General features: G+C 45.0%; 1 protein-coding gene across 1 annotated transcript in view; it reads left to right on the top strand.

Annotated features, from left to right (window-relative positions):
• Window positions 1-26,202, top strand: part of ECE2 (endothelin converting enzyme 2) — a gene marked incomplete at its 5' end in the record, with an annotated part of 67,511 nt that overhangs the window by 36,491 nt on the left and 4,818 nt on the right. Inside the window, 8 exons of the mRNA XM_081329151.1 lie at window positions 1,153-1,263; window positions 5,820-5,918; window positions 10,416-10,493; window positions 11,119-11,222; window positions 13,247-13,357; window positions 13,988-14,055; window positions 24,511-24,701; window positions 24,880-24,975. Coding sequence (XP_081185277.1) covers window positions 1,153-1,263; window positions 5,820-5,918; window positions 10,416-10,493; window positions 11,119-11,222; window positions 13,247-13,357; window positions 13,988-14,055; window positions 24,511-24,701; window positions 24,880-24,975 — 858 coding nt within the window. The remainder of the gene's footprint in view (window positions 1-1,152; window positions 1,264-5,819; window positions 5,919-10,415; window positions 10,494-11,118; window positions 11,223-13,246; window positions 13,358-13,987; window positions 14,056-24,510; window positions 24,702-24,879; window positions 24,976-26,202) is intronic.

Raw genomic sequence — 26,202 nt, 5'->3', positions numbered from 1 at the left:
CCTCCCGTTTGGACTACTGTAACGCTCTCTACATGGGGCTGCCCTTGAAGACCACTCGGAGGCTTCAACTGGTGCAGAATGCGGCCGCGCGAGTTGTAATGGGGGTTTCCCGATACTCCCATGTAACACCGCGAGCTGCATTGGCTTCCGGTTGCCCTCCGGGTGAAATTCAAGGTGCTGGTTATCACCTATAAAGCCCTACATGGCCTGGGTCCGGGTTATTTGAGGGAACACCTGCTGCCGGCATCAAACGCCCTTCGCCCAGTGCGCTCCCACAGGGAGGGTCTGCTCAGGGTTCCGCCGGTGAGAGATTGCCGGCGGGTGACACCCAGGGATAGGGCCTTCTCAGTGGGAGCGCCTGCCCTCTGGAACCAGCTGCCGGTGGAGCTGAGGACTGCCCCCGACCTCCGATCATTCCGCCGGGGCCTGAAGACCTGGCTCTTTGAGCTCCCGGGCCCAGGCTGAGGAGAAAATTTTAACTGGGGTTTTTAAGTGTACAGGGTGAATTTAATATTTTTTAACTGGTTTTTAACTTTTGTATGTTTTGATTTTTAATTCCCTGTAAACCGCCCTCAGTCCTCAGGGAAAGGGCGGTATACAAATGTGATAAAATAAATAAATAAATAAATAAACTCCCAGAATTCCTCAGCCAGCCATTCTGGCTGGGGAATTCTGGGAATTGACATCCACCCATCTTAAAGCTGGCAAGGTTGGGAAACACGGCTTTAGAGCAGGGGTTTCCAAACATGGTAACTTTTAAGACTTGTGGCCTTCAACTCCCAGAATGGAATTCTGGGAGTTGAAATCCGCAAGTCTTACAGTTGCCATGTTTGGAGACTGCTGTTCAGGGGAATGAAAGAGACAATTGGGAGTGCCTTCTTCTGGACAGGACCAGAAACAGCTTCCAGTTTGCAGACCAGTGGAGATCTTGCTACCTGAAGTCCATTAGCTGGGTGATCTGAAAACTAACCACTTCCAACCCATCCTGAGATCTTCTGCATGTTGGGAGGAATCTTGGACGGGGATCCACCATTGTGTAGTTTCTTCAAAAAGCATGGATCCTTCACTCACTTGTCCTCTAAAATTCCATTGCTCTACTTTCCGTTGGGCCTCACTCTCTTTCTTTCTTTCTTTCTTTCTCTTTTTCTGGAGTCCTGTACACCTCGCTGGCAAACCTGCATTTCTAACACAGATGACACCTTGGGTTTTGCCCTTGGAGCCCTTTTTGTAAAAGCCACGTTCGACCGACACAGCAAGGAGATTGTGAGTATTTTCAGCCAGGTTGGTGACATCCCACTCGTAGATTACTGCCCTTCTCTAGGTAGCCCCACCACAAATGCTCAGATTGAAAACTGCCCTGTGGTCTCTGTTAGACTCTCTGCTGATGTGTTTGGAAAGCAGCAGGGAAGGAGGAGGCTGAGTTGACATCAAGAAGGGAAGGGATAAGACAGCCCTTCCTTCAATAGTAGCCGATTTATTTACAAGTGGTGTGATTCAGCGTCAGCCTGTGGTACCGGCAGCTGAGTCTGATGATTCTGAAGAGGAGGAGGAGGAGGGGTTTGGAGAGCCTTTGGTGTCAGAGGGAGGCTCTGATGCACTGCAGGACTCTCAACCTAGCCCCTCCTGTCATGTTCCTCATCAGACTCAGCAGTGTGAGCATGAGGTATTGGACGTAGATGATTCACTGCTGGATCTATTCAGGGACTCTAGGAGCAGGAGGCAATCCAGCAGAGCAGAACAGAGAAAGGCAATGAGGCAACTCGGTGAGAGGAGGAGAAGGCAATGAGAAGCCACGCCTTGGGACTGCTGATAAAAGGGGAAGGTGTGGGAGGTGCTGGTTGCTGAAGGCAACCGTTTGAAAATCTTCTGCTAGAGTCCTGGTCTGTTATTCCTGTTTAACTCTTGTTTGAACTTTTGGTTTAACTCTTGTTTGAACTTTTGATTTCTTTGTAAATAAATTTGGTTGGGTTTTTCCAGCCTATTGACTATAAAAGGGGGTTGTCCCTGACATTCAAACAGGGCCGGTCATAGGCTGGAACAGAACAAGTGAGACAGGGAACACATGTGCACACAAGCAATACCATGGGATTAATTTTAATTCTCCGCACTTCTACGGGTAGACCTCTACGCAAGCGAGCCCAAAGTTAAGGGGAACAGTTGTTAAGTGGAACAGTTGTTAAGTGGAAGTTGCCCCCACTTTACGACTTTTCTCGCCAAAATTCTCAAGTGAATCATTGCAGTTGTTACATTAGTTACACAGCTGTGAATTTTTTATTTTTTATTTTAATCCCATTTATATCCCGCCCTTCTCCGAAGACTCAGGGCGGCTTACAATTTAAGCACAAACCAATGTGCTTAGCAATAGCCTTCATTCTATGTATATGCCTGCTTATTAGGGCTTTCGGGGGCCCCCAAGAGGCATTATTACAAAGTCAGCTTAATTGCCCCCAACAATTTGGCTTCCCCCGTTTATGCTAGTCAGAAGATCACAAAAGGGGAAATCGCGTTACACCCCCCCCCCCAGCACATTCCGGTTGCCTAGTGTTTGAATTTTGATCGCGTGACCCTGGGGGTGGTGGAATGCTGCAACAGGTTTAGGGGGAAAAAAATGGTCATGTCCCTTTTTTCCAATGCTGTTGTAACTTTGAATGATCACTAAATGGATTGTTATAAGTCGAGGACCACCTGTGTTTTGTGTATTTCTGGGGTAAAGAATTTGATCTACCAACAGTTTGGTCTGTCAACAGTTTGACTAACTCAAGAAAACGGTGAAATGTAGGCTGAATTCTACAGGTAGTCCTTGACTTAAAACCATCATTTAGAGACCATTTGAAGTTACAACCAGGGACCAATGAAAAAAAGCGACCTACAACCAGTCCTCACTTTTGTGGCCATCGCAGCCTCCCCAGGGTCACATAAACAACGTTCAGATGTTTGGCAACTGCAATGTATTTTCAGGGACTGCAGCATCCTGGGGTCACTTGAACCTCCTATGCCAACCTTCCCAGCCAGCTTCTAACAAGCATGGTCATTGGGAAAAGCCAGATTCGCTTAATCAGGGTTCACTTAACAACTGCAGTGATTCGCTTAATGAATGTTTGGTTTACTTTCTTTACAATTGGAGATTGTCGCATATACCTGCGGTAAAAAAAGAGTCATAAAATTAGGTACAACTCCCAACAAACACCTTGCTTAGCAACAGACATTTTTGTCCTGTTTGTGGTTGTAAGTCAAAGACTACCTATATCGATGTGTAGCAGATAAGATGTTCATTTTGTGTCAGTAACCAGCAGCTTGAGTCACCCAAAATGTTAGAATAGGATAAAATAGGGTTGGATAGTTTGTAGTTCAAGTCCCCATGGCAACCCACAGTTGACCTCAAAAGATAAATAGGGTTAGACCTGATTAGTATTTGTTGTTGTTAGCTGCGAAGTTGTGTCCGACCCATCGCAACCCTATGGACAACGTTCCTCCAGGCCTTCCTGTCCTCTACCATCTTCTGGAGTCCATTTAGGCTCACGCCTCCTGCTTCAGTGACTCCATCCAGCCACCTCATTCTCCGTCGTCCCCTTCTTCTCTCGCCCTCAACCTTTCCCAGCATTAGGCTCTTCTCCAGTGAGTATTTAGAAGGCATTAGTACTTAAGGAGTCTCAAAGCTAGCCTGAAAAATGATAAAAAACAATATAGAATAAGGAATGGCATTGGACAATCTTTGTTTTATTGCTACAAAGTCAGTATTCCTGTGTAGTTACAGGAATTGAACCCCGATGAGATCTTTAATGTTATTGGAAACAAATCATTGTCTTAACATGACAATGATATAAAGGAGACCACCCTAGCAAGCTCTAGCATAGTTTATTTGTTTGGGCCTAGCATTTTTATATTTTATGTTTTATTGATTTTATTGAAATTTCTTTGATTGTTATGAACTGCCTGGAGTCACTGAGAGTAAAGTGGCATACAAGTTTAATTTATTATTATCGTTATTATTAGTAGCATTTTGTTAACTGGGTTTTTTAATCTTTTATTTTACTATGTTAAATGAACAAATCTGTCTATCTATCTATCTATCTATCTATCTATCTATCTATCTATTGTCTGTCTGTCTGTCTATCTATCTACTGTATATCATCTATCTATCTATCATCCATTCATTTATCTATCATCCATCCGTCTGTCTATTTATCTATCTATATCTATATATCTCATCCATCCGTCTATCAATCTATCATCCATCTATCTACCATCCATCCATATCTATCTATCTATCTATCTATCTATCTATCTATCTATCTATTATCTATCTATCTATCTATCTATCTATCTATCTATCTATCTATCTATCATCTATCTATCTATCAATCTATCTATCTATCTTCCATCCATATCTATCATCTGTCTGTTTCTATCTATCTATCTATCTATCTATCTATCTATCTATCTATCTATCTATCCATCCATCCATCCATCCATCCATCCATCCATCCATCCATCCATCCATGACAAGGGTAGTACTGTAAGCTTTGGCTCCCAAATGTTGATCATGTGATCATGGGGGTGCCCCAAGGTCATAAGTGTGAAAAACGGTCATAAGCCACTTTTTCCAGTGCCAGTCACTAAATGAAAGGTTGTAAGTTGAGGACCACCTGAATTAACTCCCTCACATCCAGACCTCTTGACGTGTTTTCTTGCTTTTCTGTAGAGGAACAATAACCAATGAATGAAAAGGAACAGTTGGGTGGTGGAACGAACTGTAGAGGCTGCTGAGATTTTTAAGCTGAGGCTGCAATGGGGAAGATAGAACATCAAAGCATTGAGCTTTGGAAAGATGACCAGGGGACTGGAGGCTAAAACATATAAAGAGTAGTTGCTGGAATTGGATACATCTAGTTCAATGATAAGGGACGTGGTGGCTCAGTGGGTTAGGATGCTGAGCTTGTCGATCAGGTGGTCGGCAGTTTGGCGGGTCGAATCCCGAGTGCCGCGTAGCAGAGTGAGCGCCTGTTACTCGTCCCAGCTTCTGCCAACCTAGCCGTTTGAAAGCACGTAAAAATGCAAGTAGAAAAATAGGGATCACTACGGTGGGAAGGTAACAGCATTCCGTGCACCTTTGGCATCTAGTCATGCCAGCCACATGACCACGGAGACGTCCTCGGACAAGCGCTGGCTCTTTGGCTTTGAAACGGAGATGAGCACCGGCCCCTAGAGTCGGAAACGACTAGCACGCATGTGCGGGGGAACCTTTACCTTTACCTTTAGTTCAATGAAAAGAAGGACTAGGGGTGACATGATAACAATCTTCAGGGGTTGCCACAAAGAAGAGGGAGTCAACCTATTCTCCAAAGCCCCTGAAGGAAGGACAAGAAGCAACAGATGGAAACTAATCAAAGAGAGAAGCAACGTAGAACTAAGGAGAAATTTCCTGACAGTTAGAACAATTAATCAGTAGAACAACCTGCCTCCAGAAGTTGTGAACGCTGCAACACTGGAAGTTTTTAAGAAGAGATTGGATAACCATTTGTCTGAAATGGTATAGGGTTTCCTGCCTGAGCAGGGGGTTGAACTAGAGGACCTCCAAGGTCCCTTCCAACTCTGTTGATCTATTCCATTGGAAATGGGTTAAAACAGTGTTTCTCAACTTTGGCTAAGTGAAGATGTGTGGATTTCAACTCCCACATTTCTCCAGCCAGCCATGTTGGGAGTTATAGTCCAGACATCTTCAAATTGCCAAGATTGAGATACCCTGGATTAGATGGGTCTCTAAAGTCATAACACTTGGATGGCACAAACCTGTTATTCCTCTCCATCCTTACCTTCAGGCCGAGAACATGATTGCCGACATCCGTGCTGCCTTTGAAGACTCACTAAACAATCTTGACTGGATGGACCAGAAGACAAAACAAGTTGCTAAGGAGAAGGTGATTCTGATATGTATTTACGTCAGAGTTTGGATGCTGAGAATGGTCTTCTCATTGTGAAACATTTGTCGAATAATAATAATAATAATAATAATTTAATTTCTATACTGCCCTTCTCCCGAAGGACTCAGGGCGGTGTACAGGGCAAATACAATAAAAATACAGTGTACAAAAGTTTAAAAAGAATTAAATAATGCAGCCCAATTACAATAAAATTAATACAATAATATTAAAATACCCCAAACCCATCAGACCAGGCCGGCTTGTTCAAATAAGTATGTTTTTAGGTCACGGCGGAAGGAGCGAAGGTCGGGAGCCATCCCGTCAATGATTCCAAAGGTCCGGCGCGCCCACAGAGAACGCCCTCCCGCTGGGGGTCGCCAGTCGACACTCTTTGACCGGCGGCACCCTGAGGAGGCCCTCTCTGTGGGAGCGCACTGGACGAAGGGAAGTTGATTCCGGCAGCATGTGCTCTCGTAAGTAATCCGGACCCATGCCATTTAGGGCTTTGTAGGTCATCACCAGCACCTTGAATCTCACCCGGAGGGCAACCGGAAGCCAATGCAGCTCGCGGAGTAGAGGTGTTACATGGGAGTATCGGGAAACCCCCACCAGCACTCGCGCGGCTGCATTCTGCACCAGCTGAAGCCTCCGAGTGGTCCTCAAGGGCAGCCCCATGTTTAGAGAATAAACTGTACCTTTTGGGATCTTTTTTTAAAGTATTACTTCTCTGCAGGGCGTTTTGACTAATTGTGACCATCGGTCAGAATTCTTTTACCTGTACTTGCTCAATGGAAGCCTGTGTTTGCTTGTTATTCATCTGTTCATTTGTTTATCTAGCAAATGAAGTCCTACTGGTTAAGCACCAGACAAGAAAGCAGGAGATCATGAGTTCTCGTCGCACCTTAGGCGTTAAAGCCAGCTGTCACCGCTTCCATGTCTTCCCCTTTTATTTGCCAGAAAAGGATGACACTGTATGTCAAAAATCTTAGGGTTTTTTTTAGTGTTGAATTTCAAGCCAACTTGAAAGTCAGCTAATCTACAGGTGAAACTCGAAAAATTAGAATATCGTGCAAAAGTTCATTTATTTCAGTAATGCAACTTAAAAGGGGAAACTAATATATGAGATAGACTCATTACATGCAAAGCAAGATAGTTCAAGCCGTGATTTGTCATAATTGTGATGATTATGGCTTACAGCTCATGAAAACCCCAAATCCACAATCTCAGAAAATTAGAATATTGTGAGAAGGTGCAATATTCTAGGCTCAAAGTGTCCCACTCTAATCAGCTAATTAAGCCATCACACCTGCAAAGGGTTCCTGAGCCTTTAAATGGTCTCTCAGTCTGGTTCAGTAGGAATCACAATCATGGGGAAGACTGCTGACCTGACAGTTGTGCAGAAAACCATCATTGACTCCCTCCATAAGGAGGGAAAGCCTCAAAAGGTAATTGCAAAAGAAGTTGGATGTTCTCAAAGTGCTGTATCAAAGCACATTAATAGAAAGTTATGTGGAAGGGAAAAGTGTGGAAGAAAAAGGTGCACAAGCAGCAGGGATGACCGCAGCCTGGAGAGGATTGTCAGGAAAAGGCCATTCAAAAGTGTTGGGGACTTTCACAAGGAGTGGACTGTGGCCGGAGTCAGTGCATCAAGAGCCACCACACACAGACGGATCCTGGACATGGGCTTCAAATGTCGTATTCCTCTTGTCAAGCCGCTCCTGAACAACAAACAACGTCAGAAGCGTTTTACCTGGGCTAAAGAAAAACAGACCTGGTCTGTTGCTCAGTGGTCCAAAGTCCTCTTTTATGATGAGAGCAACTTTTGCATCTCATTTGGTAACCAAGGACTCAGAGTCTGGAGGAAGAATGGAGAGGCACACACTGCAAGATGTTTGAAGTCCAGTGTGAAGTTTCCACAGTCTGTGTTGATTTGGGGAGCCATGTCATCTGCTGGTGTTGGTCCACTGTGCTTCATTAAGTCCAGGGTCAACGCAGCCGTCTAGCAGGAGATTTTGGAGCACTTCATGCTTCCTTCCGCAGATGAGCTTTATGGGGATGCTGACTTCATTTTCCAGCAGGACTTGGCACCTGCCCACACTGCCAAAAGCACCAAAACCTGGTTCAATGACCGTGGGATTACTGTGCTTGATTGGCCAGCAAACTCGCCTGACCTGAACCCCATAGAGAATCTATGGGGCATTGCCAAGAGAAAGATGAGAGACATGAGACCGAACAATGCAGAAGAGCTGAAGGCCGCTATTGAAGCCTCCTGGTCTTCCATAACACCTCAGCAGTGCCATAGGCTGATAGCTTCCATGCCACGCCGCATTGAGGCAGTAATTGCTGCAAAAGGGGCCCAAACCAAGTACTGAGTACATACGCATGCTTATACTTTTCAGAGGTCCGATATTGTTCTATGTACACTCCTTGTTTTATTGATTGCATGCAATATTCTAATTTTCTGAGATTGTGGATTTGGGGTTTTCATGAGCTGTACGCCATAATCATCACAATTATGACAAATCACAGCTTGAACTATTTTGCTTTGCATGTAATGAGTCTACTGTATCTCTTCTGGGTGAGATTCAAGGTACTGGTAATGGTGTTCAAAGCCCTTCATGGCATGGGGCCGGAGTACCTTAGGGAACATCTGCTGCCGGCATCAAGCTCCCTGCGCCCTGTGCGTTCCCACAGAGAGGGCCTCCTCAGGGTGCCACCGATCAGAGAATGTCGATTGGTGGCCCCCAGGGGGAGATCCTTCTCTGTGGGCGCTCCGGAGCTGTGGAATCAGCTACCGGTAGAGCTCCGGATGGCGCCCGATCTTCGCTCCTTTCGTCGCGATCTCAAGACGTTTTTGTTTGTACAAGCCGGCCTAGCCTGATGGGGATTGGTGGGGTTTTTTTTATTTTTTGGTTTCTTAATTTTATTTTGGGGTTTTATAATTGTATACCAATTGTTTTAACTTGGGCAATCATTTAATCTTTTTTAATGTTTGTATTTAGTATTTTACTCTGCCCTGTGAACCGCCCTGAGTCCTCAGGGAGAAGGGCGGTATAGAAATATTATTAAATTAAATTAAATTAAATATATTAGTTTCCCCTTTTAAGTTGCATTACTGAAATAAATGAACTTTTGCACGATATTCTAATTTTTCAAGTTTCACCTGTAGTCAAATACATAACATAAAAATAAACACTGCTTTTGTACTGCTTCTCAGTATTCACTTTGTCTGATTCCAGGGTTCTATATAGCTTCAAAACCTGGCCTTAGCACATTTTAAGGATTGGTTGTGGGGCCCTAGGTGCTCTCCAAGCTTGGTTGTTTTCTTGCAGACATTTGATTGCCCAATTAGGTCACATCATCAGTGCTAGAAAGGAGTGGTGTTTGCTCTCTCTTTATATACAACAGGGGTCTTCAAAGTTGGCCCTTTTATGACTTGTGGACTTCAACTCCCAGAATTCCTCAGCCAGGCACACTGGCTGAGGAAGTCTGGGAGTTGAAGTCCACAAGTCATAAAAGGGCCGAGTTTGAAGACCCTTGGTTTAAGGTAATGACTTGGGCCAGTTTAAGATGATGACCTGGATAAAAACATGGCTGACTGAGGAATTCTGGGAGTTGAAGTCCACAACTCATAAAAGGGCCAGGTTTGAAGGCCCCTGATATACAAGCAACTTCCTCTGCCAGTATTGCTGGAAGCATTCTTGGTGTTTCTTTGATCGTGCTGTTGCTTACAGTTGGTTTAGTTGCATTCAAATCTACAGCCTCTTTCTTTCTTTCTTTCTTTCTTTCTTTCTTTCTTTCTTTCTTTCTTTCTTTCTTTCTTTCTGTCTTTCCTTCCTTCCTTCCTTCCTTCCTTCCTTCCTTCCTTCCTTCCTTCCTTCCTTCCTTCCTTCCTTCCTTCCTTTCTTTCTTTCTTTCTTTCTTCCTTCCTTCCTTCCTTCCTTCCTTCCTTCCTTCCTTCCTTCCTTCCTTCCTTTCTGATTTTTTTTTAAATGTTGAGACTGGAAAAAATGCAGAGAAGAGCAACAAAGATGATTAAGGGACTGAGGGCTAAAACATATAAAGAACAGTTGTAGGAATAGGGTTTATTTAATCTGATGAAAAGAAGGACTAGGGGTGACACGATAGCAGTCTTACAATATGTGAGGGGCTGCCACAAAGAAGAGAGAGTCAAGCTATTCTCCAAAGCAGCAGAAGACAGAACAAGAAGCAACAGGTGGAAACTAATCAAGGAGAGAATCAACCTAGAAATAAGTGAAATTTCCTGACACTTGGAACAATTAATCAGTGGAGGGACTTTCCTCCAGAAGTTGTGGGTGCTCCAACACTGGAGGTTTTTAAAAGACTGGATGGCCATTTGTCCATTTGCCTGAGCAGTGGGTTGGACTAGAAGACCTCCAAGGAGCCTTCCAAATTCTGAAATTCCTCTTCACTGGGGTTCCTTGCATTCTTGCAAACTGAGAGTCTCAGAAAATGCTTTTTTTTTCTATGCAGGCTGATGCCATCTATGACATGATTGGCTTCCCTGAGTTCATCCTGGACAACAAGGAGTTGGATGATGTCTATGATGGGGTGAGAACCTAAGACAGCAGCAGGAAAGGCATGGAAATGGTTCAGGGCCTGGTTGGCTCAGAGAAAGAAGGGAAGCTGCTCCAGTTTTCCCTGGCATGGTCCCGGGGGTCCAAACATTGGATCATATGTGGTTGATTCAGCTTGTTGCTTCGTACACTGTGTGTGAAGCCAGGCTTTGTGGCGTGTTCACTGTTGCATGCCTTAATGGTGTTTTTGCACAACGCAGAAGACTAAACTCTAAAATGGTTTGGGGCTAGTTTGTGGATCAGCGTGTTATAAGAAAACAGCTACTGCGGGGATGTCCAATCTTGGCCACTTTTAAGACTTGCGAACTTCAACTCCCAGAATTCCTCAGCCAGCAAGGCTGGCTGCGGAATTCTGGGAGTTGAAGTCCACACGTCTTAAAGTGACCAAGGTTGGACACCCCTGAGCTATTGTTTTAGCAAGCTGCGTGGACCAAGCCATCTCCTGGCCAATTTCTTAAGGCCAAGACGACGTGTGAATAATTTGTGCTTTTGTCTTCAGATTGCGTTAACTGGAAATGCTAGATTTTCTGCATGAAAGGTACGTCCTTATCGCCACTGTAAGGCTGAAATGTGTTTGTCTTTCATCTTCTTCTTTCCAGTATGAGGTCTCAGAAGACTCTTTCTTTCAGAACATGTTGAATTTCTACAACTTCTCTGCCAGGTTTATGGCAGACCAACTGAGGAAGCCTCCCAACCGAGACCAGTAAGGATTCCCTTTTCCCCAGTCATGGCATATGGTAGAGTTAGGAAGTGAGGATGAATACCCTCAGTTTGACACCACGATGCAAGAGGAAGAGGTAGACAACCCCTAGGTCAAAGTCCAACACAGAAGTCAATAGTAAGACCGGGATTCAAGAAAAAGTTCCAGGATCTGTATTAAGATTCAGAGAACGAGACACTTAAGCATGAATCAAGTCCTGGCAGAAGTGAGTTCGTTCATTCGTTCATTCATTTTCATTCTATCTGTCTGTCTGTCTATCTATTTATATCTATCTATATCATCTTTCTATCATCTCTCTTATCTATCTATCTATCTATCTATCTATCTATCATCTATCTATCTATCTATCTATCTATCTATCTATCTATCTATCTATCTATCTCTTTTTTTTTAATCCCATTTATATCCCGCCCTTCTCCGAAGACTCAGGGCGGCTTACAATTTAAGCACAAACCAATGTGCTTAGCAACAGCCTTCATTCTATGTATATGCCTGCTTATTAGGGCTTTGCCCCCCCCCCCAATGCGGCATTATTACAAAGTCAGCTTAATTGCCCCCAACAATCTGGGTCCTCATTTTACCTACCTCGGAAGGATGGAAGGCTGAGTCAACCTTGAGCCTGGTGGGATGCGAACCTGAAATAATTGCAGGCAGCTGGTGTTACTTAAGGAGGCATTAGCCCACTGCTCCACCAAGATCTATCTATCTATCTATCTATCCATCTATCATCTATCTATCTATCTATCTATCTATCTATCTATCTATCTATCTATCTATCAATATACCATCCTCACTAACCAGATTACTAGGTTAGTGAGATCCTTCCTTCCTTCCTTCCTTCCTTCCTTCCTTCCTTCCTTCCTTCCTTCCTTCCTTCCCTCCCTCCCTCCCTCCCTCCCTCCCTCCTATCATTATCCAGACTACTAGGTTAGCCCCACCTGGGGTTGTGTTCATGACAGAAAGAAAACCGTCGCTGATTTTATTTCAGCACTGATGACTCCTGGACAGAGGCTTTTACTCTAGAACAGGCATGTCAAACTCGCAACGTCCCGTGACGTCGCGCGACGTATCGGAACTTTTTCCCATTGCCGAAAATGAGATGGGCGCGTTTTCTCCGTGACGCTCCGGCCCGCGGGCCGGCAGTTTGACACCCCTGCTCTAGAAGTCTCCATGAAAGCCAGCTGGATGATTTGGGGCGTCACCATGAGGTTTTGAATTCTAGTCCCACCTTAGACACAGTAGCTGGCTGGGTGACTTTGGGCCAATCACCAGGAGTTTATGAATTCTAGTCTCACCTTAGGCTTGAAAGCTGTCTGGATGACTTTAGGCCCATCACCAGGAGGCTGTGAGTTCTAGTTCCACCTTAGGCATGAAAGCCAGCTGGATGAGTTTGGGCCAGTCACTCTCTTTGAGCCCATCCCACCCAACAGGGCTGTTGTTTAATGGGGAGAGGAGGAAGGAGCATTAGCTGTGTTGTCCGCCTTAAGCTATTTATTTTATTTTTATTTTTATTTTAATTCCATTTATATCCCGCCCTTCTCCAAAGACTCAGGGCGGCTTACAAGCTTAGCAGTATTTATAAAGTAATAAAGGTGGGATAGAAATCTTAACAAACCAATAAAAATAACACACATAGAAAGTTAGCAGATTTCCATCGGGAGCTTAAGTCTAACCCAGGGGTAGGCAACCTCGGCTCTTTTATGATGCATGGACTTCAACTCCCAGAATTCCTGAGTCAGCATAGCTGACTCAGGAATTCTGGGAGTTGAAGTCCATGCGTCATAAAAGAGCCGAGGTTGCCTACCCCTGGTTTAACCCCTTTTTAAGATGCCAATGATGAAGGAGTTTGGTGTGTCCCCTCTCCCCAAGAAGAAGGCCAGACTTTAAAGTAGAAACTGGCATTAAGGTGTCCTCCAGAGACACGTCACCATTTTGCTAAGCGTAGGTCTGCCTAAACAGGGCCGGCTCCCCCAATTGTTGATTTTTTTTGTGTGGTGCTTTTCCAGGTGGAGCATGACCCCCCAGACCGTCAACGCTTATTATCTGCCTACCAAGAATGGCATCGTCTTTCCCGCGGGCATCCTCCAGGCTCCGTTCTATGCTCACAACCATCCCAAGTGCGTTGGGGTGCGGTGGGGATTGGTGGGAAGAAGAGACTTGGGGCACGGTAGCCTACAGGCACGCTCAGTTTGGTCCTTCTGATTAAATGCTCAGGTTGTGCAGAGAAGCAACAAGGTGTGTCCACAGGAAGGTGGGCTCAAAACGTTAATATGAGTCTGATGGGAAGGTAATGTGTAGGTCTCCCTTCCCTGTTGTAGAATGGAGAACGATTTTTTCTTTCTTTCTTGCCAGTTTAGCTATTCGATCTAAAATCGTCATCTTTTATTCAGTAGATTTCCCCCCCCCCCGGGAGAATCTAGGAATTGGTGCAATTTATGTCGTAAAAATAAATTGTCCCTGTGCGTGCTCTGCAGTTTGGAACAGTTGTAGCTTCCAACTTGTCTTCAAGGGCCGCACGGCGTAGAGTGCATTGCAGTAATCCAGATAGGAAGCGACCAAGGCACGAGTGACCTTGAGGCAAACATTTGTTGCAATATGTAAGAGAGAGAGGGAACTGACCTTCTGCTTTGGGTTCTGGGTGCCTTATTTAACGTGCCTTATTTAAAAGACTGGCCCTTTTCGGCTGTCTCTGATAGGCAAAGCCTGGCCTATTGCTTCACATGTTTTATTTCCTTTTCTCTCTTGAGGGCCCTCAACTTTGGAGGCATCGGCGTTGTGATGGGGCATGAGCTCACCCATGCTTTTGACGATCAAGGTAACAGCCAGTTATTCCACCTGGGGCTTGGATGCTTGCAGCTCACCTTTGCCTTTAGGTAAAGGTAAAGGTTCCCCCGCACATGCGTGCTAGTCGTTTCCGACTCTAGGGGCCGGTGCTCATCTCCGTTTCAAAGCCGAAGAGCCAGCGCTTGTCCGAGGACGTCTCCGTGGTCATGTGGCCGGCATGAATAGACGCCAAAGGCGCACGGAACGCTGTTACCTTCCCACCGTAGTGGTCCCTATTTTTCTACTTGCATTTTTACGTGCTTTCAAACTGCTAGGTTGGCAGAAGCTGGGACGAGTAACAGGCGCTCACTCTGTTACGGGGCACTCGGGATTCGACCCGCCAAACTGCCAACCTTCATTTCATTTCATTTCATTTATTTGATTTCTATACCGCCCTTCTCCCTAGGGACTCAGGGCGGTTCACAGGGCATATATAAATAGCTATACAAAAATTAAAAAAGAATTAAACCATGCCCAATTAAAATACAGCAATAATTGAATAATAAAAAACCAATTAAAAAACCCATATTCCCCATCAGGCCAGACCAGCTAACTCAAACAAATGGGTTTTCAACCCGCGACGGAAGGATCGGAGGTCCGATGCCATCCGGAGCTCAACCGGCAGTTGGTTCCATAATGCCGGAGCACCCACAGAGAAGGCCCTCCCCCTGGGGGCCACCAGTCGACATTCCCTGACCGGAGGCACCCTGAGGAGGCCCTCTCTGTGGGCACGCACAGGGCGGAGGGGAGTTGACGCCGGCAGCAGGTGGTCCTCAAGGTATCCCGGACCCATGCCATGTAAGGACTTAAAGATCATAACCAAGACCTTACCTTCCAGGGTAAGTCGTGAATCTAGGAGGACTCCCAAGTTGCGAGCCCTATCCACAGGGGGTAAGAGCTCACCCCCCATAGAAAGCGATGGAACATTTTGAATGTCCCGGGATGCCGGAATGTACAGCCACTCAGTCTTGTCAGGGTTGAGTTGAAGTCTGTTCCTCCCCATCCAGACCCGAACCGCCTCCAGGCAACGGGACATCACAGCGAGGGCATCACTGGGGTGGTTTGGGGTCGAAATGTAAAGTTGGGTATCATCGGCGTATTGATGATACCCAACTCCAAAACCACGAATGATCTCACCCAGCGGTTTCATGTAGATGTTGAACAGGAGAGGCGAGAGAACCGACCCCTGAGGAACTCCACAAACGAGAGACCTAGGGGCCGATCTCTGCCCCCCTGCCAACACCGACTGCGAGCGTCCCAGGAGATAGGAGGAGAACCACTGAAGAACTGTGCCTCCCACTCCCAATCCCCTGAGACGCTGCAGCAAGATACCATGGTCGATGGTATCGAAAGCCGCCAAGAGGTCTAATAGGACTAGGACAGAGGAATATCCCCTATCCCGAGCCCTCCAGAGATCATTCACCAGAGCGACCAATGCCGTCTCCGTGCTGTACCCGGGCCTGAAACCCGATTGGTAAGGGTCCAAATAATCCGCTTCATCCAGGACCAGAGGGAGCTGATGCGCCACCACACTCTCAACAACCTTCGCAAGAAAGCGAAGGTTGGAGACTGGACGAAAGTTGTTCAATACAGCTGGGTCCAAAGCAGGCTTCTTGAGGAGAGGTCTCACCACCGCCTCCTTCAAGACGGTGGGGAAATAACCCTCACTCAAGGAAGCAGATATAACCGCCTGGAGCCAGCCTCGTGTCCTCTCCCTAGCTGCATAAACCAGCCAGGAAGGGCACGGGTCCAATAAACATGTGGTGGAGCTCAGCCTCCCCATAATCCTGTCCACTTCATCAGGGGTCACAGAATCAAACTCCTCCCAAATAACATTGACAAGACCGCCCGTGTCCTGATCGCCAGACTCTGCCCAGCTGGAGTCCAAACCGGTCCGAATCCGAGCGATTTTATCCGACAGATGTTGACTAAATTCCTCGGCACGATCCTGCAAGGGATCCTCCCTCACCTCCTGATTAAGAAGGGAGCGAGTCACCCTAAACAGGGCGGCCGGGCGATTATCTGCGGACGTGATGAGGGTAGAGAAGTAATTACACCTTGCCACCCTCATCGCTGCGAGATAAGACCTAATATGGGTTCTTTTTTTTTTATTTTTTTTTATTTTTTTTTTTATTGAAAAGTTTTAAAAATACAGTTTTCCTTTAAAAAACCCCCTTCCCCCTCCCTCCTCCCCTCCCTACCTCCCCCCTTCCCCCCCCCTCCCCCCCTCCCTCCTCCCCCCCCACCTCCCCCTAACCCCCCTCCCCCCCCCGGACTTCCCAGAGCTAAATACAAGGTATATATATATAAAAAGGCAATCATAAACAACCATATACTAACAACTATAAATTCTAAAATCCATCACTCTCTAACTTATATAGGATCAAACAAAACTTAGCATTATTAAATATATATAGAAGACAAAATAAAAAAAGAAAAAAGAAAACGAAAGAAGACTTATTCAAATGCTAGATAAAACTTCTTGACCCTATACTTATTCTGGATAAACTCAATCCATTTTCTCCATTCCATAATATAATGTTCTTGCGAGTAATCTTTCAAATAGGCCGAAATCTTCGCCATCTCTGCCAAGTCGGAAACCTTTAAAATCCACTCTTGTATAGTCGGCAGTTCCTCTTTCTTCCAATATTGACCTATCAAAAGTCTTGCTGCCGTAACTAAATTCAACATCAACTTAGAGTCCACAACTGTAGCGTCAACAATTATTCCCAACAAAAAAAATTGCGGACAAAACTTTATCCTCCGTTTAAAAATCTTCTGCATATTCCACCAGACTTTTATCCAAAAAGCCTTGACCTTTTTACATGTCCACCATATGTGAAAATATGTTGCCTCTTCATCACCACACCTCCAACATTTAGGCTGATAATTCGGATACATACTTGCAAGCTTTTTAGGATCTAGATGCCATCTATAAAACATTTTGTAAAAGTTCTCTCTTAAACTTTGAGCTTGAGTGAATTTTACATTCCTCACCCAGATCTTTTCCCACGTGTCCATTGTAATAACTTCCTGAATGTTTTGGGCCCATTTTATCATACAATCCTTAACAAGCTCTGTTTCTGAATCGATCTCTATCAATGCAAGATATATCCGTTTAATATGTGCTGGTCCTTGATTTCTAATTTGCTTTATCAAATTTTCATCAGTCGTTGCAAATCCATTTTTTTGATCTTCTTTCCACCTGGCCTGTAACTGAATATATTGAAACCAAGTCTGAACAACCTTCTCTTCTCGCAAGAAACTATATGATTTCAAGCACCAAATATTCCTTTCCAAACTTAAAATTTCCTTGTAAGTAGTCTCATCATGTTTGAAACCAGCATGTATATTTTCTATTGCGTGTTTTGGGATTGCCCACAATGGTATCTTGCTGCTTAACTTATGTCTATACTTCTTCCAAACTCTCAGCAATGCCTGTCTTAAAATATGCATCCTAAACACAGTATCTACCTTCTTATCATACAGCAAATATGCATGCCAGCCAAACAACAGATCATGGCCCTCAAGATTTAATAACCTCGATTGTGTCAAATTAATCCAATCACTTATTCCTACTAGTGCAGAAGCTTCATAATATAATTTAAAATTAGGCATTTTAAGGCCACCTCTCTCACGAGTATCCTGCATAATCTTAAGTTTAACTCGTGGCTTTTTCCCTGCCCACACAAATTTATTGATACCACGCTGCCATTCCTCCAAGTTAGAGTCTTTCTTAAGAATCGGTATCATTTGAAATAAGAATAAAAATTTGGGCAGGACATTCATTTTCACTGCTGCAATCCGTCCCAACAAAGACAATTGCAATTTTTCCCAACTCTCCAGTTCTTTTTGAATTTTCCCCCATAACTTTTCATAATTATTTTTATATAGCTTTGTATTAGAGGGCGACAAAATCACCCCCAAATATTTAACCCTTTTAACAATCTCAAATCCAGTTAATCCTTCTAGGAGAGCCTTCTGCGAAACTGTCATATTTCTAGCCAAAATTTTAGTTTTCTGTATATTTACTTTAAATCCAGAAACCTTCCCATATTGTGTTATTATCTCCATCAGGTCCACAACAGAGTTCTCTGGCTGGGTCACTGTAACAACCAGATCATCTGCAAATGCTCTCAATCTGTAATCCTGATCTCCAACTTGTATCCCCTTAATTTTTTCCGAATTCCGAATCTTAACCAATAGTATCTCTAATGTTAATATAAATAACAAGGGCGATAGCGGACAGCCTTGCCTTGTGCCCTTCTCAATATTACATACTGTTGTCAAACTATTGTTAACTATAATTTGGGCAGTTTGTTTTTGGTATAATGCCCTAATCGGTTGTAAAAATTTTTCCCCAAAATCCATTTTGTCTAAAACTTTCAACAAAAATTGCCAGTTCAATTGATCAAAAGCCTTTTCAGCATCTAAAAAGATTAGCGCAGCAGAGATCTGGTTGTGCCTTTCCAAAAACTCTAACACATCAACTATATGTCTCACATTGGTTTTCATTTGTCTTCCACTAATAAACCCCGTTTGGTCCCCATGAATCACCTGTTGCAGAACCCTCATCAGTCTATTAGCCAAAACCTTAGCAAATATCTTATAATCTGTATTTAAAAGCGATATCGGTCTGTAATTTTTAACTAAAGTAGCATCCTGGTCTTCCTTCGGAATCAAAGAGATAAAAGCTGTTCTCCAAGACGGGGGCACCTTTCCCCCCCTCTGGATTGTCTGGAACAGTTCCTTTAATGGTTTTATCATCTCTAATTGTAAGTTTTTATAATAGGCCGCAGTCAAGCCATCAGTGCCTGGTGCTTTATCCACCTTCAGTTCCTTAATAGCTGTAAAAATTTCTTCTTCTGTAATCAGTTGGTTAATCCCCTCTTTTTGTACTTGCGTAAGAACCGGGATGCTAGCCTTCTCCAAATACGTATCAATATCTTTTGCATTAATGTCCTCTTTAGTATATAATTTCGAATAAAAATCCACAAAGGCATCCTTAATAAGATTCTGTTGATACACAACCCTTCCTTTATGCTCAATCTTATCTATATTAGATGCCCTTTGTTTTTTCCTCAGTCTATAAGCCAACCATCTGCCTGGCTTATTAGCATTGCAAAAAGTATTATGCCTAGCAAACCGCAGATTGGTCGCCACTTGATCAGCCATTAATTTATCAAATTGTCCTCGTAACAGTCTAATAGCCTCCTTGATCTTCACCTCCTCTGGGTTCAAAATCAAAGCCTTTTCTTTTTCCTTTATTTCATTCTCCAGTTCTTTCCTTCTAGTTTCCACTGCACGTCTATGTCTATTATTCATATATATCAACACCCCTCTCATATAGGCCTTGCTAGCATCCCAAACCATATCCATAGAGGTACCCTTATTCATATTCATCTCAAAAAAATCCTTCATCCGCTGTTTGCATTCTTCCACATTTCTCTGATTTCTAAACAAATTCTCATTTACGCGCCATGAGCGTCTATCTCCTCTTTCCTTATCAATCTCCAACCACACTGGACTGTGATCAGAGATAATTCTTGCGCAGATTTTCACCTTTTTAGTTCTCAAAAGAAGATCATTAGTCAACAAAATAAAATCAATCCTCGAAAAAGATTGGTGTCTATCAGAATAAAATGTATAATCCTTCTCCCGCAAATGTCTCTCACGCCAAATATCTCGCAATTCCAGGTCATCCTTCATTTCAAAAAAAGATTTAGGCAGTCTAGCGTGACTTGGAATGCGTTTAAAGGCTCCAGCCTTATCCAACTGTACATCCATAACTCCATTCCAGTCCCCCATAAAAATAAAGGATTTATAATCCAACTGGGTAAGCTTTGTATGAAGTAAACTAAAAAAGTCAGCTTGTTGTTGATTTGGAGCATATAATCCAACTAAAAGCGTCTTTTTACCTTCAAACAACAGCTCGATCATAACATATCTTCCATGCTTATCTGCTTCAATTAGGTCCGCTGTTAAGGCACTTTTAACATAAACAACCACTCCATTTTTCTTATTCTCTGCAGAAGCAACAAATTGCGTACCCAGCCTCGAGTTCAATAAATACTTTTGATCCAAAACTCTAATATGCGTTTCTTGCAGGCATATAACATCTATCTTAAATTGTTTTAAATATTGAAAAACTTTCTTCCTCTTCTGCGGTGAGTTTAGTCCATTAACATTCCAGGTTAAAAATTTAGTTGCCATGTATATCCTCGAGAAGCTCTTGGACCACAGCTTTGATAGGACTGGTTACTTTAGGCCGTGCTCCTCCCACAGCTTGGCTATGAATGCGATGTGAAGAATCTGAAGACTTTTGCTGATCTTGTTCTTTTATTTTCTTTGCTCGTTTTAAAGCAGCACGCGTCACTCTTTGCTCTCTAGGATCATCCAAAGAGATTGTAGCTTGATCTCCTCCAGCACCATTTTCCTCTGTTTCCTCCTCTTGTTGTTCTTCTTCTCCAGATCCCTTTCCAGCTTCCAGGAGCGTTAATGGGGTTGCTTTTAAGACATTATTGTAGAAATCACGTGCTTGTTTCACAGTAGTCAGCCTATACCTTTTACCTTCATACATCACCATCAGCCCCTCTGGAATCTCCCATCTGAACCTTATATCTCTTTGCTTGAGCTCTTGCACAAGAAATGTATAGTCCTTTCTTCCCCTTAAAATCCTTGGAGGAATTTCTTTTAAAACCAAGACTTCTTGTTCAGCAATCACAACCTTAGCATCATAGGCAGCTTGTATAACTTGATCTCTAATTTCTCTTTTTGCAAAATAAACCACCACATCTCTAGGCAACTTTCTCTGTCTGGCAATCCATGAATTCACCCGAAACACTTTATCCATAGCTGCTCTTATTTCAGATGCTGGCTGGTTCAATACCCCTTCGAGAGCCTCAGAGATCAGCTGCTTTAAATCTTCTTTAACATTCTCTTTTAAGCCTCTAATTCTGACAGCAAACTGCATCTGGTAATATTGGGCATGGCTTAACTCCCTTTCCAACTTGCCTCTTTCAATTTCATTCTCCCGTGCTTTTACTTCTAGTATAGCATTCCTTTGAGCCAAATCATCCACTTTTTCATCTAAATCTTCCACACATTCCGCCACTTTATGCACTGAAGTCAAAATGTCTACCTTCATCACGCTGTACTTCTGTTCCATCCTCTCTTCCATTCTTTCCTCAAATTTCTCCAATTTCTCCTCCATCTGTGCAAATTTATCAGCAATTGATTGATTAATTGATTCCAAAAGTACCTGGGCATGTTTATCCAAGGCATCTCGCAAATCCTTCGATGTCAGCACTTCAGGAGGGTGCAATGCCTGTAGTGATGATTGTTGCACCGGCGAGGATCCTCCACTCCGAAGAGTTTTAGAGGGAGGTTTAGCCGCCATCTTTTAATCCTCAATTATGACGCACTTTCAATTAAAGTTTAAAAAGTCCAACAAGTTAGAGAGTACAGTAAAATAGTCCTCTTCACCTTTTCCTCTTGTACCGCTCTGCCTGCTCCTTTAAATCATAGTCCTTTCATCAGGCAGGGCTGGTTCGCAGACGCCTGGCTCTGCTCCAGGAAGTTCGGAGCAGAGACGACGGCCAGCTGGGAGCAACCCAGGCTTCGGGGGAGTTCGATCCTTCAGCCGCCCAAGCTCAAAGCTCAGGCGGCCTCGGAGAACTTTACCCCTACCTGGGGCCTCACCCCCTCCTCTTCTCCCGAGGAGGGGGCTTCAATTTCGCCCGAACAGCTGATCGGCGCTGTTTCGGGCAAAAAAACAAACAGCTGAGCCGCGGGCAGCCAGGGGAGGCTGTCTTCAGCGCCGCGCCGCCAGCGGAAGTTCCTAATATGGGTTCTTAACCGCAACCGGTCGGATTCAGATCGGCTAGACCTCCAGCAGCTCTCTAGGCCCCGTTTCCGACGCTTCATCTCCCGGAGCTCCGCGGAGAACCATGGAGCTCATTGGGATCTGCACCGGGTCAGGGGCCGCAAGGGTACAACCCGGTCAAGTGCCTCAGTGGCTGCCCTTTCCCAGGCTTCCACTAAGGCATCCGCCGAGTTGTGAGCAATGGAGGCAGGTGGGGACTCCAGCGCCGCTTGGAATCTATCAGGATCCATTAGGCGTCTGGGGCGGTACCATCTAATTGGCTCTGTACCCCCACGGCGGGGGGTGGCAAAACGGAAGACCAGCCGCAGGAGGTGATGATCGGTCCATGACAGGGGCATAATAAATGGAGAGCCCCCACCAAGATCATCCAACCACCGTCCAGATAAAAAAATCAGGTCAAGGGTGTGGCCTCCCTCATGAGTTGGTTCAGAAATTACTTGCGTCAGGTCCATGGCCGTCATGGAAGCCATGAACTCCCGAGCTAGCTCAGATGAGCCTCCCAGGGATGGTAGATTGAAGTCTCCCAAAACTATAAGTTTGGGGAACTCAACCACCAACCCCGAGAGGATATCGAGCAGCTCGGGCAGGGCTGCCGCTGCGCGACTAGGCGAAATGTACACCAGCAGCAAGCCCAACTGCGCCCCCGAACCAAATCTCACAAAGAGAGACTCACACCCAACTATCTGAGGAACGGTGGTCTCCCGCGGACATAAGGTCTCCCTAATAGTCACTGCCACACCCCCACCCCTACCATGAGCTCGTGGCCGGTGTAGCACCCGGAAGCCTGGTGGGCAAAGGTCAACCAAAGGGACCCCACCCTCTGGGCCCAACCAAGTCTCCGTGATGCAAGCCAGGTCCGCGTGCTCACCCTCAACTAAATCCCTAACGAGGGGAGCTTTGTTAACCACGGACCTGGCATTCAGGTACACCAGATCGACAAGCTCAGTGTCCTAACCCACTGAGCCACCACGTCCCACCTTTACCTTCTCTAAATAGGAGACCTTTAATTATGCCTTCCCTCATGGGCCTTTAGGTCCATCACAGACCACGAGAAGCTAATAAGCGCCTCTGTTGGATCTTGTGAATGTCAAGCTTCTTCTTTTTCTTCTTCCGATGTTCTCCCCGTTCCATAACACTTCGAAACGCCTTATCGGTGGTCCTCAACCTACGACCACAACTGAGCCTCAAGTTTCCATTGATGAGCGAGACAGTTGCTAAGTGAGCTTTGCCCCATTTGGCGACCTCTCTTGCCACAGTTGATAAGCGAATCGCTGCCATTGTCAAGTTAGTAACGGGGTTGTTAAGTGGATCTGGCTTCCCCTATTGGCTTTGTTCGTCAGAAGGTCACAAAAGGGGATTCCCGTGACCCCGGGACACTGCAACCGTCATAAATATGAGTCGGTTGCCAAGCATCTGAAGTTTGATCACGTGATGCTGCGGTGGTCCTGTGTGTGAAAAATGGTCGTCAGTCGCTTTTTCCAGGGCCATTTCATCCCCATTATCTTGCACTTTTTTTCACCTAGTCAAGGAGCTTCTATACACCCATACCCATCAAGACACCCTCGCCTTTCTGCATGGCACAGGAAGTCCTTGACTTAGAACAATTCATTTAGTGAATGCTTGAAAACAGTGGCTTAGGCAGGCCTCGAATTGCAAGCGAAAATGGGGACCAAAATTTCCACTGCTAAGCAAGGCAGTTAATAAAGGCGTTGTGCCTGATTTTATGAACTTCCTGACCACGGGCTGTTAAGTGAATCATGTGGTCGTTAAGCGAATCTGGATTCCTCCCATTGACTTTGCTTGCCAGAAGCCGACTGGGAAGGTTGCAGATGGCGATCATATGAAGCCGGGACATGGCAACCATTGTGAATTTACACGAGTTGCTAAGCGCCTAAATTTTGATCGTATGACTGTAGGGATGCTGTGTTGGTCATAAGTGCGAGGACTGGCTGTAAGTCATTTTTTTTTGCAGGGCCGTTGTCCCTTTGAATGATCACTAAATGAATTTTCGGAAGTCAAGGACTACCTGTGTTTAGAACTAGTGAACATCTCTCTTCCTCCAAAACTTCTGAAGTTATCGCGGGAGGAAGAACACCCACTTTGCTGTTATTAAAACTATGTGGTACGCAAGTAGTCTTATAACCATTCATTTAGTGACTGTTCAATGTTACAACCACACTGAAAAAAGGGACCTATGGCTACTTTTCACACTTAGGACCATTGCACCACCCCTATGGTCACCTGATCAAAATTCAGACGCTTAGCAACGGGATCATTTTTGTTTATGGTTGCAGCGTCCTGAGTTCATGGGATCCCTTCTGACAAGTAAGTCGGTGAGGAAGCCAGATTCACTTAACAACGGTGTTACTAATTTAGCCTCTGTAGTGATTCACTTAACAACCGTGGCAAAAAAAACAAAGTTTGTAAAATGGAGCAAGGCCCACTTAACAACTGTCTCGCTTAGCATCGGAAATTGTGGGGCTCAGTTGTGGTCGTAAGTCGAGGACTACCTGTACTAGATGGATACTAGATGGTCCAACAAAACCATTTTATTCCTTTCAGGCCGAGAGTACGACAAAGAAGGCAACCTGCGTCCTTGGTGGCAAAATTCATCCCTCGAAGCCTTCAAGAACCGGACGGAATGCATGGAGGAACAATATAGCAACTACCTCGTCAATGGGGAGCATGTCAATGGCAAACAGACATTGGGGGAGAACATTGCCGACAACGGGGGACTGAAAGCCGCTTACAATGTGAGTAAGCCCTGGGGGAAAATTGTGTACCCCACCAGAACACATAATGCAGCACGGGGAGCAATCTGGTGAACCTCAAAACCTCTTCGTCTGAGGTCCCAATTCCTGGAGGGAAGGGGAAGGATTCACACACTTCCTGAGCCTCGGAGTACTAATGTCCCTGTTGTTGGTTTCACAGGCTTACAAATCTTGGCTGAAGAAGAACGGGGAGGAGAAACACCTCCCCTCGGTGGGTCTTACAAGCCACCAGCTCTTCTTTTTAGGATTTGCACAGGTAAGCCCATCGGGATGTTCTTGCTCTCCCTACTTTTTGTGCCTATTTTCCTGACCAGAGTCTTAAACCTGGTGCCTTCCTCTTAACCCTTTAGCCACCATCTAACCATCAGATTGCAAAAACCCAAGTGAGTGGTCAGATCAAGCCACTGAAACTCATTGGTAGTCTCACATTGCAGTGAACAAAGACATACATTCAATTTTGCTCCTGCTAAGATTGTTGGCCGAGCAGGCTCAAGAACAGTCAGGGAAATTATTGAAGCCTAGGAAATGGCCCCTTGTCAGTCAACAGCAGTGCGGATTTACCACTAGCTTATCAGGTACTTAGGAGCCATTAACACACCAATAAACCAATAGAAGGCACCACACAAATATGATGCATAGAATAGCCCAAAGCATTCATTCCAGTAGAGAGAGACGTTCCCTGAGGATGGGCTCAGAGGACTAAAGCTCTGGTCCCAGTGACTGACCCAGATTGGATCTTGCAATATTATCCTGGATCCTGCAACATTGCCTTCATTTGTGATGATGGGGGATCCATTCAGTCATGCCCAACTCCTGGCGATATTATGGGCAAGGTCTCTCCACATCTTCTGATCTTTCACTACTTCTTTGAGTGGTTCTTTGCTCCGGCTGGTATCAGCTTTGATGGTGACCATAACTTAATGGAACAGATCCCTGGTGCCCGTCATAACTGAACACTCGCTTTGAGCCACTGTTCTGCCCCCGTGACTTTTCTTTTGAATAAGCAGGACCAGGGCCCAGTTTGCCCTAAAACACTTGGTACTGGAATTCTGGAATTAAAGAGCGCACACGTTCCTCTGGGTAGCAAGCAAAGACCACACGCAGCTACGTCTGGATGGGGCTTGAAACCTAAGTCAGCTAGACTTAGTCAGCTTTTTAACCTTTTCACCCATTGTACCACTTTTAGGATATGACAACATCCGAGTACCACCAGTTGCCTAGCAAGGTGTCAAAAACTTGATGACCCCCCCAAAAAAGGGAAAAAAGTGATGAAGTACAGATAGTCCTCGACTTACAACAGTTTGCTTAGTGACTGTTCGAAGTTAACAATGACACTGAAAAAAGTGCCCCCCAAGCCACAGCCGAGCAAGACACCTGCTTGGCCGCCCGGCGGAGCTCTTCCTCCTGTCCGAGGTTTTCATTGTTGTGAGCATTTCTGTTGAGGATTGGCAGTGGGGGTCGGGTAGGGGTGTGTTTGGTTTTT

The sequence above is a fragment of the Vipera berus genome (genome assembly GCF_964194415.1).
Source record: "Vipera berus genome assembly, chromosome: 5".
Classification (NCBI taxonomy): Eukaryota; Metazoa; Chordata; class Lepidosauria; order Squamata; family Viperidae; genus Vipera; species Vipera berus.
Note: the sequence above shows the minus strand (reverse complement) of the source record. Positions and strands in the feature narration are given on the sequence as shown.